The 16375-nt window shown below is 44.5% G+C and overlaps 1 protein-coding gene across 5 annotated transcripts in view; it reads left to right on the top strand.

The window, feature by feature from the left end:
- Positions 1-16375, top strand: part of FER1L5 (fer-1 like family member 5) — a 67648-nt gene that overhangs the window by 29664 nt on the left and 21609 nt on the right. For all 5 annotated transcript variants that reach the window (XM_077305958.1, XM_077305956.1, XM_077305960.1 and 2 more), the window contains 14 exons: positions 1197-1386; positions 2531-2686; positions 3464-3598; positions 3894-4057; positions 6593-6707; positions 8013-8115; positions 8273-8436; positions 8859-9035; positions 10299-10443; positions 11640-11717; positions 12580-12761; positions 13487-13639; positions 14542-14640; positions 15919-16080. In XM_077305958.1, the coding sequence (XP_077162073.1) occupies positions 1197-1386; positions 2531-2686; positions 3464-3598; positions 3894-4057; positions 6593-6707; positions 8013-8115; positions 8273-8436; positions 8859-9035; positions 10299-10443; positions 11640-11717; positions 12580-12761; positions 13487-13639; positions 14542-14640; positions 15919-16080 (2023 nt within the window). The remainder of the gene's footprint in view (positions 1-1196; positions 1387-2530; positions 2687-3463; positions 3599-3893; positions 4058-6592; positions 6708-8012; positions 8116-8272; positions 8437-8858; positions 9036-10298; positions 10444-11639; positions 11718-12579; positions 12762-13486; positions 13640-14541; positions 14641-15918; positions 16081-16375) is intronic.

Below are 16375 nucleotides of genomic sequence, written 5' to 3'. Positions count from 1 at the left end.
CTAAGGGATTGTGTGACATCAGCACAGCAGTTTTGCTCTGCCTTGACTCAAGCTGGAGCAACAATTTTGGAGCATTCATGCAATGTAATCTCCTAATAACCTACTTTCTAGGGCTGCCTTGCTTGCTCCTAATCTTTCCCAACCTCCTCTATTACAATCTTTCCTGAAAGATCAAAGTCCAAAGGAGTTTCTATGCCATGTGTATGGGATGGCTCACATTTTCAAATTTCCCACCCACATTGGTGCCCCTTTATTGCCCCTTCTCTTGTTGAACGCCATTTTGGTCCACCGGAGGCCTTTTTGCTGACTTAAACAATAATATCTAGCATTACTCTGCAAGGCGGCTCTTTCCAATTTGTTACAAAGCCCCATTCCAACTTCCGAACTCTTTCCAACTCAAGAAAGGGGGCCTGTGTGTACATGTTTCCGTCACTAGTAGCCGCTAGGCATCAATGCTCATTCTTCTAGCGCTTGTGACAGCAAAACTACGCATTAGCCATGTGATCGCCACAGGAACGTGCTACACAACACCCGTTCCCCATTTTGGAATCACCACAGCACCTCTCCATTGAGGCCATTAGGGCTCAAGGGATCCAATCTGAGGATCCCAGCCTGCCTTCTTTACAATCAGGGCTCCCCGGGTTAACATCACCCAGGGTCATCTATGTAAGATCAAAGACTGAGAATCAGCAGGGCCCTGACCCTGGCCCTGGTCGATGCCAGGCGAAGCTTCCTCAGGCCAGGGACTTCCAACAAATTCATACCCACTGAGCATAAAGCCTTGTCGGGGGCATAAGGAGACAGGCGGTCCCGCAGGGGCTCAGCATAAGAAGCTCTTTGTTGCTAAAGCTTGACTCTTCTACATGCAACGCAGTAACATAGCATGCACAGAGTTTAAGAAGAACTAATCTACCCATCCAGAAAGGCTGAACCCCCACCCCAATCTGCCCAGTACTTTCCATTCTAGGAAGTAAACAGTGCTCTGAAAACCATATTTTCTTTAATGGCATCTTAAGAAATGTGGGCCATTGAGTTTTTCTGCTATGCCAATGATGGTGTGTTTTATGCCTTCTTATTCACCACTTCTTCCTCCTGCAAACTCAGTTCTACAGGCAATATCAAGACTTTCTTATGGGTATGTCCTTGGGGTATCCAGTTGGAAAATGCTGAGCTTCCTCTGCCTGCTCTGTTCTCAGGAAGCCTCTTCCTATCTTGGACGAACAGGCAACTGCCACCCTTCTGGATCAGCAGCTGATGAAACTGCGAACCCGGATCCTCCAACAACTCAGCAAAGCAGCAGAAAAGACAAATTCAAGGAACCCCCTGAAGAAACTGATTGTCAAAGCAGAGAACTGGCTCCTCAAGATCGCCTCAATCGCTCAAGAGGTACCTCAGGGGCCTGAGGTCTGGTGGTCCTCAGGAGAACTCTCTAGCAAAACGGAGGAGTGAGAGCTGCTTCCGGGGAAATCCTCCATGTTCCCTAGAGAAGGGTGGTTTTCATTGGGCTGGGAAGAGGACAGTGGAATCTGGCCCGGGGCATCCTCAGTCCCAGATTGCCAGTCTTTTATTTATGGAGTGTCACAGGACATGGTACCGTTTATCATGGTTGTCTTTCCCCACTGCTGGGAATTTTGTTTTATAGCCAAGCATTCATCAGTGGCATGCCTCATTCCAGCACCTTACCATCAATGGTGTAGTGCAGGGGTGTCCAAACTGTGGCTCTCCAGGTGTCCATGGGCATGCTGCTGCCAGGAGCTCATGGGAATTGTAGTCCATGGACATCTGGAGAGCCATAGTTTGGCCACCCTGGTGTAGTGGTTAAAGAGCAGCAGCTTTCAGTCTGGAGAACCAGATTCCCCACTCGTCTACAAGCAGTCAGCTGGGTGAACTTGGGCTAGCCACAGTTCTCTTAGAGATGTTCTCGCAGGTGTTGTGTTAGAGCTCTCTCAGCCTCCCCTGCCTCACAGGGTGTCTGTTGTGAGGAGAGGAAAGGAAAGGTGTTTGCAAGCCACTTTGGGACACCTTTGGATGATGAAAAGTGGGGTACAACCCCCCCCCCAGCTCTTCTTGTTCAGCTGCATATATGGCTCCAGCATCAGACACAGAACCCCTGCCTCTGCACAACCTTGAGATAATCATCATGAGCAAGTTAGGTTTTAAAAATAAACCAGTTTTATCTTGAGTCCATAGTGACCATGAGAGTATTCCAATTTCTAAAGCGATTGCCCACTTTCTGTAACATGAGGCAGGTCACCACATTGGGGAGCTGTGCTCAGAAGAGCCACGGGTGGCGTGTCAAAGAGTCACAGGTGACTCCTGTGCTCTTAAGTGAGTATCACTGTCCTAGGGCAAAGATTGCTCTGCACCTCAGTCTTCCATCAGTGAAGTGGAAACAGACACGATCCACCTCAGAGGGTTGTTGTGAAGATAGAAGAGATTATGGATATTATAAAGCACTTACTAACATTTTTTTTCAATGAATAAGCTATGAAAAGGGAGCACCATGACCTTAACATTTGGTTCTTCTTAGCCCCAAATCAGCATGCCAGATGCCATCATCTGGATGCTGTGTAACGAGAAGCGGGTAGCCTATGCCCGGGTGAAAGCTCAGTCCATCATGTTTGCCAAACGGGGCCACCGTACCAATGGAGCATTATGCGGCATGACTCAGACCATCTTCATGCAGGTAAAAAAATATTCTTCGCTTTCATTGAAAAGAAGCCAGTTTCTAGGTTGCGAGGCTTGTGGAAAAGAAAGGGAGGCACAGGGAAGAGCAGATTCAAATTTCCAGTGGATGGAGAAGGAGAATAAATTATGTTAAATGTATGCAAATTCCTTTATAATGTTACTATTTGTAGCATTCTGCTTCTCTGGTCGCAAAACTCTGTGTGTGCGAATGTGCACGGACGTGTTTTGAAGAACATAGTACAGTGCTGTCTTTGGGATTGGGTAGGAAACAAGTTTAATACATTTATTTTGGTGGAATCCACCAGTGCCTTCTCGGGCTTTTTAAAATAAGTACAAGCTGCACAAAAACAATACCATTCATTTCATTGAGCCTACCCAAAAAAGAATTCCCAGTGGCTCGTGAAATGAAGGGTCATGCAACACATAACAAGGAGGACACCACAGTGGAGGGGAAAGGATAGGGGAATGGATCACAGGCCATTGTGGGATTGGAGCAGGGAACCTTAAGATGATAAAGCTGTACCCCCCTACTTCCAGTTACTGAGTCTTCTGTGGCCCTGTGAACATGCTGCCTAGGCTCTTAGCAGCCATAGATACTAGGAACTTTCCGTGGTTGTTTGAAAGTACAGGTCCTTAGATTGCCAAATTCTATACGAGGTATCAGGTGCAATGCATGTGCAATGGAAACATAAACAGCCATGAAAATAAATGGCTCCAGCTGGGACAGTCCTTGGCAGATCTGCATTTCTGACAACCAAGTTGTTTTCTCCTGCAGCGCATTTTGCAAAGCAAGGAAGAGGACACTGATATCCCTGCTTTACTCCGGGTGCGGATGTGGCTTGGGAGGCTGGCTGATAGCCCAGAGTTTATGACATGTTGTGAAGGGAGGATCCTTGTTTTTGCCGAGACGGTGAGAGAATCTGGACAGTTTCACCAACAGAAAAAGACCAATTGACCCTGTCCTTGGGGAGGCCTGGGTTCATGTCCTCCCTTATTAGCTGTGAACCCTGTGAGGTTGGGCTAAGAGAAGAGGGAGAAAGCATCTTTTTCAGCTTAACCTCCCCCAGCAATGCTGAAATAATAGGTACACTCTGCATGTGTAATAATAGATACACTTTGCAAGTCCCTTAGAGGAAGGATGGGATAAAAATGAAAGAAATAATCCTAGCCCGCTTATAGTTCTTTCTCCCCTCTGATCCTTTCAGTATGAAAACCAAAAGAAGTCCCATGGGACATGGGGGACCAGGAACCTGCAGCCTCACCCCAGCTTTTCAGATATAACCGGGGAAGTCAGACTCGCCAAAGACAAGTTCCAGCAGCCAAAGGGTTGGAAGTGGGACAGCGACTGGACCATAGAGCCCCAAAGAAGGTGAGCTTTTTTTTTCATGGCAAGACAAACATGGCAGCAAGCTGGGGAAATGAATGCAAGGGGGGGTAATCAGTCAGTGCCTTTAATGGCACTGAAAAACAATGAAACTTACAGCAAGCAGCCTTCATGATCAAATTTGATAATTGAAGCTGGTGCAATCGTATAGATATAGGTCTTAAGTAATAACAAAACCATCTAGGAACCATTATCCTTTAGGCCTGAGCAAAAAAACCCCCCAAAGATAAAAATTCTGCAACCTGCTCAGTGATTTCTGGGGACTTCTCATCCATCGATAGGGTGATGGCCTTATCGTCTAGTAGTACATTGGCAGAAGGAAGCAGAAGAAGAATCAAACGGTGGCGCTGAGTGTAGCTGCCACAATGTTGTCTATAGCACCACACACACAAACTAAAACAAAGTGGTAAGTGTAAGCCTGTTATTTTAACTGAAGGCATTCTCCAAGTAAATATTTAAGGATCAGGACTGATCACTCTACAGTTCAAACTAGATACTACACTTGTTGCCTGCCTTCTCCTCTTTAAACAGTCCTTTTCCCCAGAACCAATTCCCCCAATTAGCAATTCTACATTACAGCCCTAAAGCAATGTAGTATAATATGATGTACTAGAAGTTAAGCCCGCTGTAGGCAAAAAACAGTGGGCCCTAGCAACGTGTCCCCCCAGCCCCCTCCCGCCCAATCCCGCGGCTTCAGGGCGGCTCCTTTGGCTGTCCTGAAGCCTCTCCCCCTGCCCCCTTCCCGCTCTCCGGCAGCCACCATGGCTGGGGCTCCCCCTCGGTGTGGCACTGTGCAGTTGCTGCTGGCAGCACCCCCCAGCAGGCAGTGGGAAGTCAGGGGATCCAGCGAGAAAGCAAGCGGAGCAGGGGCTCAGGTGGCGGCGACCGGGCCTCAGAAAAACTGTCAAGCGTTGACCAGTCCCCAGTGATAAAAAGGTTGAGGACCACTGCCCTAGGTCATTTGAAACAAAAATAATGGAATACAACAGAGACCAGAAATAGAACAGTGCTGTACCTTGACAGGAAATTTAACTTAAGTAAACCCAGTTGCCTGTTTGAAAAGACAAAAAGCAGATCACAATGTAAAATGCAAACCAAAATCACAATACACCATGATCAAAATGCACTAATTGTTTACACCACAAAAGATTAAACAAGTGACAAATAAATGTCAAACTTCTATAGGACTTACAAAATGTGTCCCAAAGGTAAATAGCAGGGGGGGGGGGGGGAAGAGACACAAAAATATTGACAATAATAAGAAAATGTAGACAATAATAGGAAAATATATTCAGTTGTGAACAAGAATCTGGATGAAATCCCATTTTAACAATCTACATCAGCTGAAGCTTGGCTCTTGATATGCTGTATTACATACATTTCACTGCCATCCTTAAAAACTACAAGGTGTCAGTTGAGTCTTGAGGAGGCGCATTCAGCGGTTTTGGTGCCACTGCCTGTCATTCATGATGGGGAAGGTGCTATCCTAGCTGCAAGTGATTTAGAGCTTTTATGGTCATCATCAACCATTGAACTGGGACCAGAAACAAACTGGTGACCAACGATGTTGGATCAAAATTGAAGAAGAGTTGGTTTTTGTACCTTGCTCTCCATTACCCAAAGGAGGACCAAATCAGCTTACAATAGCCTTCCATTTCTCTCCCCCCTGTGAGGTAGGTGGGCCTGAGAGAGCCCTGGAAGGACTGCTCTGTGAGAACAGCTCTAACAGGACTGTGACTAGCCCCAGTTCACCCAGCTGGCTGCATGTAGAGAAGTAGGGAATCAAACCCAGCTTAGAAATCACTGCTCCTAATCACTACATCAAACCGGCTTTTGGTGTCATTGGTATAATACAGTATAACTGGTATACTATGATCCCTGTGATTAGCCCCGAGCAGTGAATTGGCAGTCACATTTATTGGACTAATTAACGTTTCTGAGAACTTGTCAAAGGTAGAGCCATGTTCTGTGGGATACACTAGTTTAATCTGAAGATTGCCACTGCCTGTGTAATAGGAGTTGGGCCAGATTTTTTAGGGTCACAGATGGTGTACCAACCTAAGCTGATAAAAGGCTTTCCTAGCCACTGATGTCACCAGCACACCCAGGAGTATGCCGAGCCTCAATCCCGCAAATTTGAGTCTTCAAGGTCAGGAGGATTTATGACCCCTCCCAAACTACTTGAGTCCTACTGCCCAGATCAGCAAAACACCCACTTCCATTGCTTCTGAGTCAACCTTCAGTTTGTTCAAATTCACACAGTTTTGTGAAACTATCACAGCAGGCCACTGAGTTGACTTCTCTCACTCCTCCTGAGGCCCTTCACTTCCCCCAGAAACTCAGTGGACAGTGATTACAGTGAACAGCGCTCTTAGGAAATTTTAACGCTATGGTATGTTGTATTGATTATATTGTTCATTGCTCTGAGTCATTGTTGGGAGGGTGGTATGCATAATAAATAAATAATAATGATACAATCTTGATTCCAGTTTTCCATTCTCCTTCATTGACTCTCCCCAGACTCTTGTTGGATGTAGAAACCAACCGCAATGAAGTGATGGAGGAAGTATTTGAAAACCAAACTCGTCATCCTGCACGTTCATGGAAACCTGCTCCTATCCCATACACTGACGTGGTGAGTAGAGAGAACATAAAGAGTTATTGACAGACATACAGAGTCTGCGACTGGATGGGAACCTGTTCTCATTGGACTGTTCCATCAGTGGTTCTGAAAACTTACTACTTCCAGGGAATCCTGAAGACTTATTGTCTCTAAGGCAGCTCTGCATATAAGCCAGCTGTCAAGGTGGTTGATTGACATGTCATGAAGAACAGCTACTGTTAGGAGATGGTCTCTTGATGGTCACTCTGCTTGAATGAGGTACTCACTTGAGCTTGGAGAAGATGGTGCCATGCTAATTGAGGAAGAGGAGAGATTGAGGAGAGGTCATGGCAAGGTTACAGGGCCTCTGCTCAACAAGCAGAAGATTCTAGGTTGAGTTCTTACAATTCCAGTTCAGAGGATCAAGTAAAGGGTGATGTGAAAGACCTCAGTCCGAGGCCCTGGAGAGATGTTGTCCATTAGACAAAGTTGATTTTGATAAACCAATGGCTCAACTTAGTATAATCCTGCTTTGTGGGTATGTATATATGGGAGTCAGTCAGTCAAGAGCTGCAGTGGACACTTTGAGGAGATGCAAGTTGTGGGGGAGCACTCTGTGAACTTGCTGAAGGATCTGATGCCTTCTAAAAGTGTCTTGTTGCTTCTGCTTGATGCTCTTTTGTGGACTCTGTAAATAAAACAAATCTTACCAAGATATCAAGTCCCCAATGTTCTGATACAGAGGAAACCGTGTCCAGTAGCACTTTTAGAACTTTTCAAGGAAGTAGGAAGCATGTAATCTTATTATTACTATTATTACACACATCTATTCCTCATTCAGCACCTACATACTAGACCAGAGATTCCCAGCCAGGGGTCCCTGGAGCCCTGAAACTCCATGAGAGCTCCGCAGGGGTTCCTCAGCCTTTCCCCTATATCCTGCCTTAATGGACTCAGCTGCAAGCTATTCCTGACATTGCCATGTTTACTGCACCTGGCAAAGTGGGTGAAGTCTCCACTCGCCTCTTCCCCCCCCCCCTCGTCCTCCTTGGGTGTGCCAAGGAGGCATGGCCAGCTGACATCACTTCCATCCCAGTTCTGTGGCTCCTTGAAGCCTGAAAAATATTTCAGGGGCTCCTCCAATTAAAAGGCTGAAAAAGGCCACACTAGGTACTGTTTAAAAAAGAGAGATAATTGTTTCATTTTAGAAATCTTTCCACAGATCCTCAAGTCTTGCATGGCCCCAACTCTTGACAACATCTAGGTGGTTAATTTTTCTTATGCTGCTGTTAGACATTCACTGAACATGAGTTTTACCACATATGATCTTGGCTCCAGAGTGGCTCTCCTGCCTCCCCGAAGGAAGAGATAATGTGTCCTCCAGGCTGGCACTTTGAAGAAGAATGGAAAGTGGAAGTGAACCGTGCCGTGGACGATGCTGGTAAATCATCATATCTGTTCTGTTGCCAGGGCTGCTTCAAGGGAGTTAGTGGGTTTGGCGCTTTGGCTCAAACCCAGTCTAGGGTCTGGGAGATAGGGCTGAATATCCTTTTGCGTCTTCTCCTTGGGATCTTATAAGCGCACGTTTCTTTGCTTAGGTTGGGAATATGGAGTTGGCATTCCACCCATAGACATCCCCGGAACTTGGCATGCAGCTGAGAAGACATACCACACCCACCGACGTCGGCGCTGGTTCAGGAAGCGCTACCGGGATGCCCAAACGGAGACCCGAGAAGAGAAAATGGCCTCCTTTCTCCGGCTGGTAACTAGCATGAGTTGTTGGTGCTGACCTCTGAAATGGTGGCCAGCAGGGAGAATCTCAGTTACCATGTAGATCATAACTCCATGATATACTCTTCCCAGGGTCTTTTCTGGGCCCTATCAAACAAATATGCATTGTGAGTACCCAGCTGAAGCTTAGATTATTTAGGTGCAAGGGGCTGATTTGGACTGGGAGTGCAGCATTAAGGCTTCCAGTTGCACCAGTTTCCCAGTCAGTAGGAGCCCTGGGGAGCTGCTGTATGCCCAGTCAGAGAAACTTATGTGTAGTCCATCAGCACATGTTCAGAGGCCAGAAGTGGACTCTAAACCATGAAAGCTCATGTCATGCCATGGCGAACCCTCTGTTTTTAACCACTCAGGTCCTGCCTTTTCCCTGGGTCTTCTTTCTCCCCTTTCCTGTAGCACTTAGATGCGAAGTTTGGTGATGAGGACAGCTGGGAATATGCCCCCCTCTATGGATGGAAATTTCACATTCGCCGTGAACCAAATGATGTGTTTCGCCGGAGATGCTGGCGCAGGAAACTCACACCCGTCGTGGCTGGCCGTGTGGCTCCTATTTTTCTCTTGGAAGGTTCACTGGTAAGAAACGGCAGGCATTATAGACACTTTCCCCTCTAGTGGGTGTGGAGGTGCTGCCACCCAGTTTTCTGCAGAGAAAAACCTTTTCTGGCATGTCCTCTGCTGGGCAGATGAAAATAGCTTTAGGTCGTTGGGTACCTCCCACATAGGGATGTTAACCTCCAAGTGGGACCTGAGGAACCCCTGGAATTACAGCTCCTCTCCAAACAACAGAGATCAGTTCCCCTGGAGAACTGATGCTTGAATGGATGCTTGAAGGATGAACTCTTTGGCATTGGACCCCACTGAGGTCTCTGTCCTCCCCGGGCTCTACTGCCCAATCTCCAGGAATTTCCCAGTCTGGAGCTGACAACCCTACCCTACTGGACAGGGGGGACCAAACAGCCTAGTCCTCACACATCACTGGTGCCAGTTCCCTTTCATTTCTTATCAATATAATCATCCTCGTTGTCAGTTTAATGGTAAGGTGGATGGCTGATAGCAGCTGTTAAAACAACCCCCCCCAAAATGAAGGTCAATCAGGTAGGTGTTTTTCTCCAGAGTTGGGGGGTCTTCCAGGTATACAGAAAAAGATTCATTGTAGATTTAAAAAGCAGAAAATCCCTCCCACACAACTCAAACCAAGCCTAAGAAGGCCTGAACATTCTGGGAAGAAAACACTGGAGAAGAGGGTAGAAACTTGCCTGTACACTGCCCCTTCTACTTTTTGAAGCTTGTGAATATTTTGAAGCTTGAGGAGGTGTGGTGAGTGCCACCCCAAAATCCCTTCTGTAAAACAGAGCCAAATCCAAAATGGCTTCCATGAGATGTGGAGCCAAAATGGCTACTTGAGGCAGTGGGGGTCAAACACAATACCTCTCTTCTCTGTTTTCAAAAGCATGGTACAAGGGGGATAAAAAGAAATGAAGGCAAGTCTACGGAGAAGGAGGGAGGGAGAAAGATATGGGGAATAAAATGAAACAAAGGAAAACCCAGGGGAGGCAAGAAGGGGGGAAGTGAGATTAAAAAGAAAGTGTGAAGAAAAAAAGGGATAATCATAATAATGACTAGCAAAATTGGAACAAATTGTGCAGAATAGTAAAAAATGAAAAACATAACTATGCAAAGAATCCAATTTGTGTAATGTGATCATTTACACTGGTTATGTAATCAAGCTTTTTTTGTTTAGGATCTGTATGTTGTCTATAGATTTTCATTTTTCTATTTTAAGACAGAGTTCCCTATAATCCTAAAAAAAATGGTTTATGGCTATCTCCTTCTCAGGGGGTGGAAGCTGACAACCTAGAGAAGAAAGAAGGTGAAGCAAAAGAACCGGGGGGGAATGTATCTCAAGCAAAAGTGCCAAAGAAAACCTCATCTCAAAACCTGCTGAAGATTTACACTCCTCTTCTGTTCTGTGTCTTCAGGCGTGAGTAGCTTGCTTGTAAAAGAACCCACAAATCTTGAAATAACAGAAAATATAGACCGCTTGGTTGTAGAAGTGATTTCTTCATAGTATTTCATTGATGTCATGATAACATTGGGATACCTCTGAGTATGTGTAGATAGCCTTTCTCCCCAGGCCCATGAACAAGACACCCAGAATGAGGAAAGTGGGCTTCTGTAGGGGCTTGAGCACACATGCTTACCCAAATTATTTTTATTTAAGATCAGCCTGGTTTGTTAATTAGCATCCACAGGAGCAGAGACCCCTTTGAGAAATTATTTTCCTTAACTATAAATAACAACAAAATGCATGCAACATAAACTGTACAAAAATGATCAATAAGATCTCTCGGAATAATTCAGCTCTTTAAAAAGTTGTTTATTTTGGGGTCCCTTGAAATTCTATAGAGGGCAAAATTTCATACACAAGTGTCACAGCTGCTGTAGAAGGGAAGGGCTAACCCATCCCATTTTTTAATGAAAAATTGTTATGCCCTTTTTAAAAATTATTTATATTTCATTTTTTACACGACACTCTCAAAATGGCTCACAGAGACTGCTTTTTGATCTAGCAGGAAGAAGAGGTATCCATTTTATACTTGTCTTTTTTTTTGCCCTGTTGGGGCTAAAAGTAGGGAGAGCTTTTTTTACTTGGAAATGGTTATAGAGCAAAAATGGGTACCACTAGTGTGCCAGCTCTGGTTTTGGCAGGCTGGAGTTTGGGGAGGTGAAGAACATTGGCAAGGGATAATGCTATGGGTTTCACTCTCCAAAGCAGCCATTTTCTCCTAAGGAACTGATCTTGGTCACCTGAAAGATCAATTGCAATAATGGAATATCTCCAGGTGCCTCCTGAAGGTCGGAAATTTTAGGTGCAGCCGTCTCCCCCAGTGCTGCAGCTCCCCATCCGTATTGGGGGCCCTTGGCTTATTTTTTAGGATCAAAGGACACCTAAAGTTTTAAAATTCCAGCATCACTTCTAGTTTGGCTCTCATGTGCTCGTCATCAGAAGATGACACAAATTCACTTGTGCTTCCAATTTAGACAACATGATTTGCAGAGAATTCTAACTTCACATTTATGGGGCTGTGGTGGTATGGGGAGGATAGAATTGCAAGGAATCTACTTAAGCGGCCAGGACAAGGCCAGGATTTATGCAGAACTCTATTTATTTTCCAGACCCTGTTTATTACCAGCTACGCTGCTATATCTACCAAGGAAGGGATCTGACAGGAAGCAGCAATAAAAGTTCTGCAGGTATGTGACAAAAAGCACCCTCCCTTCTGTACTTTCTCTCGCCTTCTTTCAAGAATCCCCTGAGCCCTGTTGCCCTTAAATTCCCAGATTGTTTCTCTGTGAAGCTGGCAGCCATCCTTCCTCCTCCCGGCCCCTTTTCAAAACACCAGTATTTTCAGGAGTATCTATATTTCTTCCCCATTCTGCACACTCATTGCTTATTGTTATAAACCAATCAGTCAATCAATACATGATTACAATACTTTTACTTCAAGTAAAAGTTAATATTTGATTTGTGATAATACTGCTGTAAATCACAACAATATTTTTTAATCACTATGTGAATACAGTTTAATCTTGACTGGTCATTTAAACAGAAAAAGAAAATCTGAAATGTCACCCTTGGAAAGAGTAGTATAAATTGTATTGAGTTTACTGTCATGGCTTCCCCCAGAGAATCCAGAGAAATGTAGTTTGGTTAGGATAATGAGAATTCTGTGTTGGAGAGCCCTCCTAAAACTACAAGTTCTCCAGGAGGAGGGTGAGATGAAGTTAACAGCCAAAGCAGACATATAGATCCATGTGTCTTTATATTAATCTATCCATTCTGACATGTGTAAAAGGGAGAATAAAAGGGTCTGTTTTTCACAGAAAATGATATGAGGAGAGCTAAATCCAGCTCTTCCACTGTTTTACCTCAGGCACTCCATGGTTTAAAGCATTTTTCTTCCACTGTCCAACACACCCTGCTATACACATGGATTCTTCTAATACTTCTCCATGCACTTTGTGGGGCAGGTAGACCTATATGAGGCTAGGGAGTCCATAGTGTTTGAGTGCATAGTGATGACCTACCTATTATTTTTCCTTTTCCTCACATTAGATCCTTTTGCCTACGTCTCCTTCCTTCACATGAGCCAGCAAACCAGGACCCTGTCTGGCACGCTCCACCCATCCTGGGACCAAACCCTTATCTTTGAAAAGATCTTGATCTATGGAGACTCTCGGTCCATTGAGAAGGATCCACCACTGGTAGTTGTGGAGATATTTGACCTTGATCCTGGGGTATGTATCAGGTTTCAATCAATCAAACTTTATTACAGTCATTCAGACCAAGTGATTATGTATCGGGATTTGTTTTCAGGCTTGCATGAACCAACGGGAATAAGTCAATGTAAGTCAATCTACCACCAAGCTTTAGCTACCATGGTCCAGAATGAATTCCCAGAATGAATTCTAGCTTTTTGACAGCCTACCATAAAATCATAGAATCATAGAATCATAGAATTGTAAGGGACCTCATCTAGTCCAACCCCCTGCACTATGCAGGACACTCACAACCCTATCGCTCATCCACTGTAACCTGCCACCCCCTTGAACCTTCACAGAATCAGCCTCTCCTCTCCATCAGATGGCTATCCAGCCTCTGTTTAAAAAATTTCCAAAGATGGAGAACCCCCGAGGAAGCCTGTTCCACTAGGAAACAGCTCTAATTGTTTCTATTGAATTAATGTAATCCCATTGGTTCTGGTCCATCCCTCTGGGGCAAGAGATGTGGAGTGAACCAAGAAGAAATAAAGGTCCCAGTGATCTTTTTCTTACTTTATATTATATATTAGCTTAACCTGGCCCCTAGTTAAGCTTAGATTATTGATGCAGAGCACATCTATCAGTTTATTGATGGCCTCATAATCGTTATCTTGCCAACAGGAATCTGCAGTTCATATTGACTTCTGAGCAGCTCTTAAATACCAAAAGCAACCCTTGCAATTTCTTTCTTTTGGGACTAGGGTAACTTGTTCATGGGAAGGTGCTTCTGTACACCAACAGTGTGCCTAGATCTCCTCCAGTATACGGTACCCCGTCTCAGCACTCATCCCATCACCAATGGACGGAAAGCTGCAGGTCGTCTTCTATCTACCTTTGAGCTTCTGTTGGACAAGGTGAAAATAATCGGCCATTCATTTCATCTTTTAAATTACAGTCACTGACCAGCATCACAATGTAGGTCAAACCACAGTAACATGATTAAGTTAACAACCAAGTCACTTAAGGTGACACCAAGGATTTCCACATTCTACTGGCAATATAACAGAACATCACCACTGTATAAAAAATAGAATTATCTTTATCTGCAAGTTTTCTGGGGCTCCTGTTGAAAGCCAGGATATTATAGAATAAATCAGCAGCCCTAAAAGAGCCAGCTTAGTGTAGTGGTTAGGAGTGCAGACTTCTAATCTGGTGAGCTGGGTTTGATTCTGTACTCCCCCACATGCAGCCAGCTGGGTGACCTTGGGCTCATCACAGCACTGATAAAGCTGTTCTGAACAAGCAGTAATATCAGGGCTCTCCCCTCCCTCACAGGGTGTCTGTTGTGGGGAGAAGAAAGGGAAGGTGAATGTAAGCTGCTTTGAGACTCCTTCGGGTAGAGAAAAGCAGCATATAAAAACTAACTCTTCTTCTAATCAGGTCTACTTAGAATCAACCAAATGCACTAACAAGCATAATTCTTCAGGTTCCAGAAGCTCAGAAAAGTCCGATGGCTATCCCAAGTCGCTACAACAAAAATTTTCTGTAGAACATAGTACAGGGACCTCTGTCACTACCCCTCTCTTTTACTACATTTTGGAAGACAGAACTGAATAGGCATTGTGTAGTGACAGGCTTCAAGCCTTAAAAAATAGACTTTAATAAACAAATAAAAAGAGTCCACATGATCTATAGAAGCATGAAAAAGGATATAAAGAAATGATTGTCTATACCCAGCCAAAGGTACGAACACAATCCATTCAAAACTAGTAGTGTGGGCCTCCCTTCAACCAAAATCTCCAACTTCCCCCTGCAGGATGATGCCTTGGGAAAGCAGCCTCCACCCGCATGGAAGGATGGTGTGTTCACCATCCCTAAAACAATCCGACCCGTCTTGAAGCTGATGGCCATTGAGGTGAGCACAACAGTGTGAGTCTTGAGCCTAGATCAGTGGTTCTCAACCTTCCTAATGCCATGACCCCTTTAATACAGTTCCTCATGTTGTGGTGACCCCCAACCATAAAAATTATGCAAGTGTCCTTTCACAGAAATTAAACCTAAACTGACCAATGGCGTGAAGATCCATTGTTCATGATTGTATATAAATTGTTTTTTTCCCGAGGTTTCTCAGTTCAGTTCTGCCTCTTGTCCCACCATTCCAATCTCGTTCTTTTCTGCTGCTCCAGGCAGACCTAAGTTCTATCTTGATCTATCCTGCAAGGCTTTTGTGTAGATGGGGCTCCCCAGCCAAGCTGCTTGCCTTGTCGTGACCCCTGTGAAAGGGTTGTAAGACCCCCAAGTTGAGAACCACTGGCCTAGAAGCTCCCTGGAGGGTGTTGGTTCTTTGTGGACTGCATTATGAATGGAACAAAGGCTGAATAGACAACACAATTGGCTTTGCTCACTGGGTCACGCATTCAGGGTCCAGCACATGGGCAAGAGGACCCTTAGCGCCATGCTTCCAGTTTAAGAATGAAGCTTTGGCAGGGAGTCAGGGGTGGGTCACATCAAAGCCCTAGAAACCATCCCTGTTGTACATGCTTGTATAAAAGTGAGAAATGGACCGTTGCAGTAGCCATAGGAATGTGATTTCAAGGGCCAGCAGGAAGAACAGATGAATAGTTACCTTGGCAATGTACCTGCATTAGTTTCTCTGTTAGAGGGTTTTAAAAGCCATATGCTGTAGATAGAGCCATAGTGGTGCCTTTGATAATTGAACCACTTCCTATCTATTTAGCCAGCTAGGTTCAATTCCAGGGTTTAACACCTGTGAATAACAAATCCTTGGGGTGTTGTTTGTGCATTTAATTTGTGTGTATTGGAAAAAATATTGCTGAGCATACAAATTAATTGTTACCTTATATTTACACATGTGTATAATATAAACAAAAGCAAGCAATATCTTCTCACTTTGTGGAATTAAAACTTTTATAAATAAGATATTAAAAGGTGAAACACTAGAAAAGATGGGAGAAGAGCTGAGACAAAGACAGCTATGCTGATTACAACAAGGTCAGGCTAAGACTACAACTTCAAAGAGTAACATCAATCAAGGCAGAAACAAGGGGGCTTTCTGACATTAGAGAGGCTAACTCCTGCTTTGGTACTAAAACAAATCAGCAGACTTCTGCCAAATAAGTTTTCAGACCTCTGAGTCCAAATTTAAAAAGTAATGATTATGGCTTTCCTGCAGATCCTGGCTTGGGGCCTCCGGAGCATGAAGACGTTCAACCTGCTGGCTGTTTCCTCTCCAAGTCTCACCATACAGTGTGGCGAGGATTCTATTGAAACACCAATCATCCCGAACATCCACGAAAACCCCAATTTCCCAATTAACGTATATCTCATGAAATTGGTGAGCAGCCTTATTGGCCAGTGGGGTACAGGAGAGATGATTTGCAAAGAGTGTATCTTGAGAGTGTATCTCCTACTAATGCAATGAAATTTTAAAATTAACATTCATTATTTCAAATTTTTGCCCTCATATCTGGGAACTCCCTCAGGTACAGCCACACTAAGAGAATGGGATTTTAGGTGTAAACATAACAGAAGGAATACCCATGTAGGTTTTTGAAATAACTTTCCAATGGTTTGTGAAAACTGGCAGGAAAATACAGAAACGGTGGGGTTTTCTTGCCATTTTTCTATCA

The sequence above is a fragment of the Paroedura picta genome, chromosome 12 (assembly GCF_049243985.1).
Source record: "Paroedura picta isolate Pp20150507F chromosome 12, Ppicta_v3.0, whole genome shotgun sequence".
Taxonomy (NCBI): domain Eukaryota; kingdom Metazoa; phylum Chordata; class Lepidosauria; order Squamata; family Gekkonidae; genus Paroedura; species Paroedura picta.
This window is presented reverse-complemented; position numbering and strand designations above follow the sequence as displayed.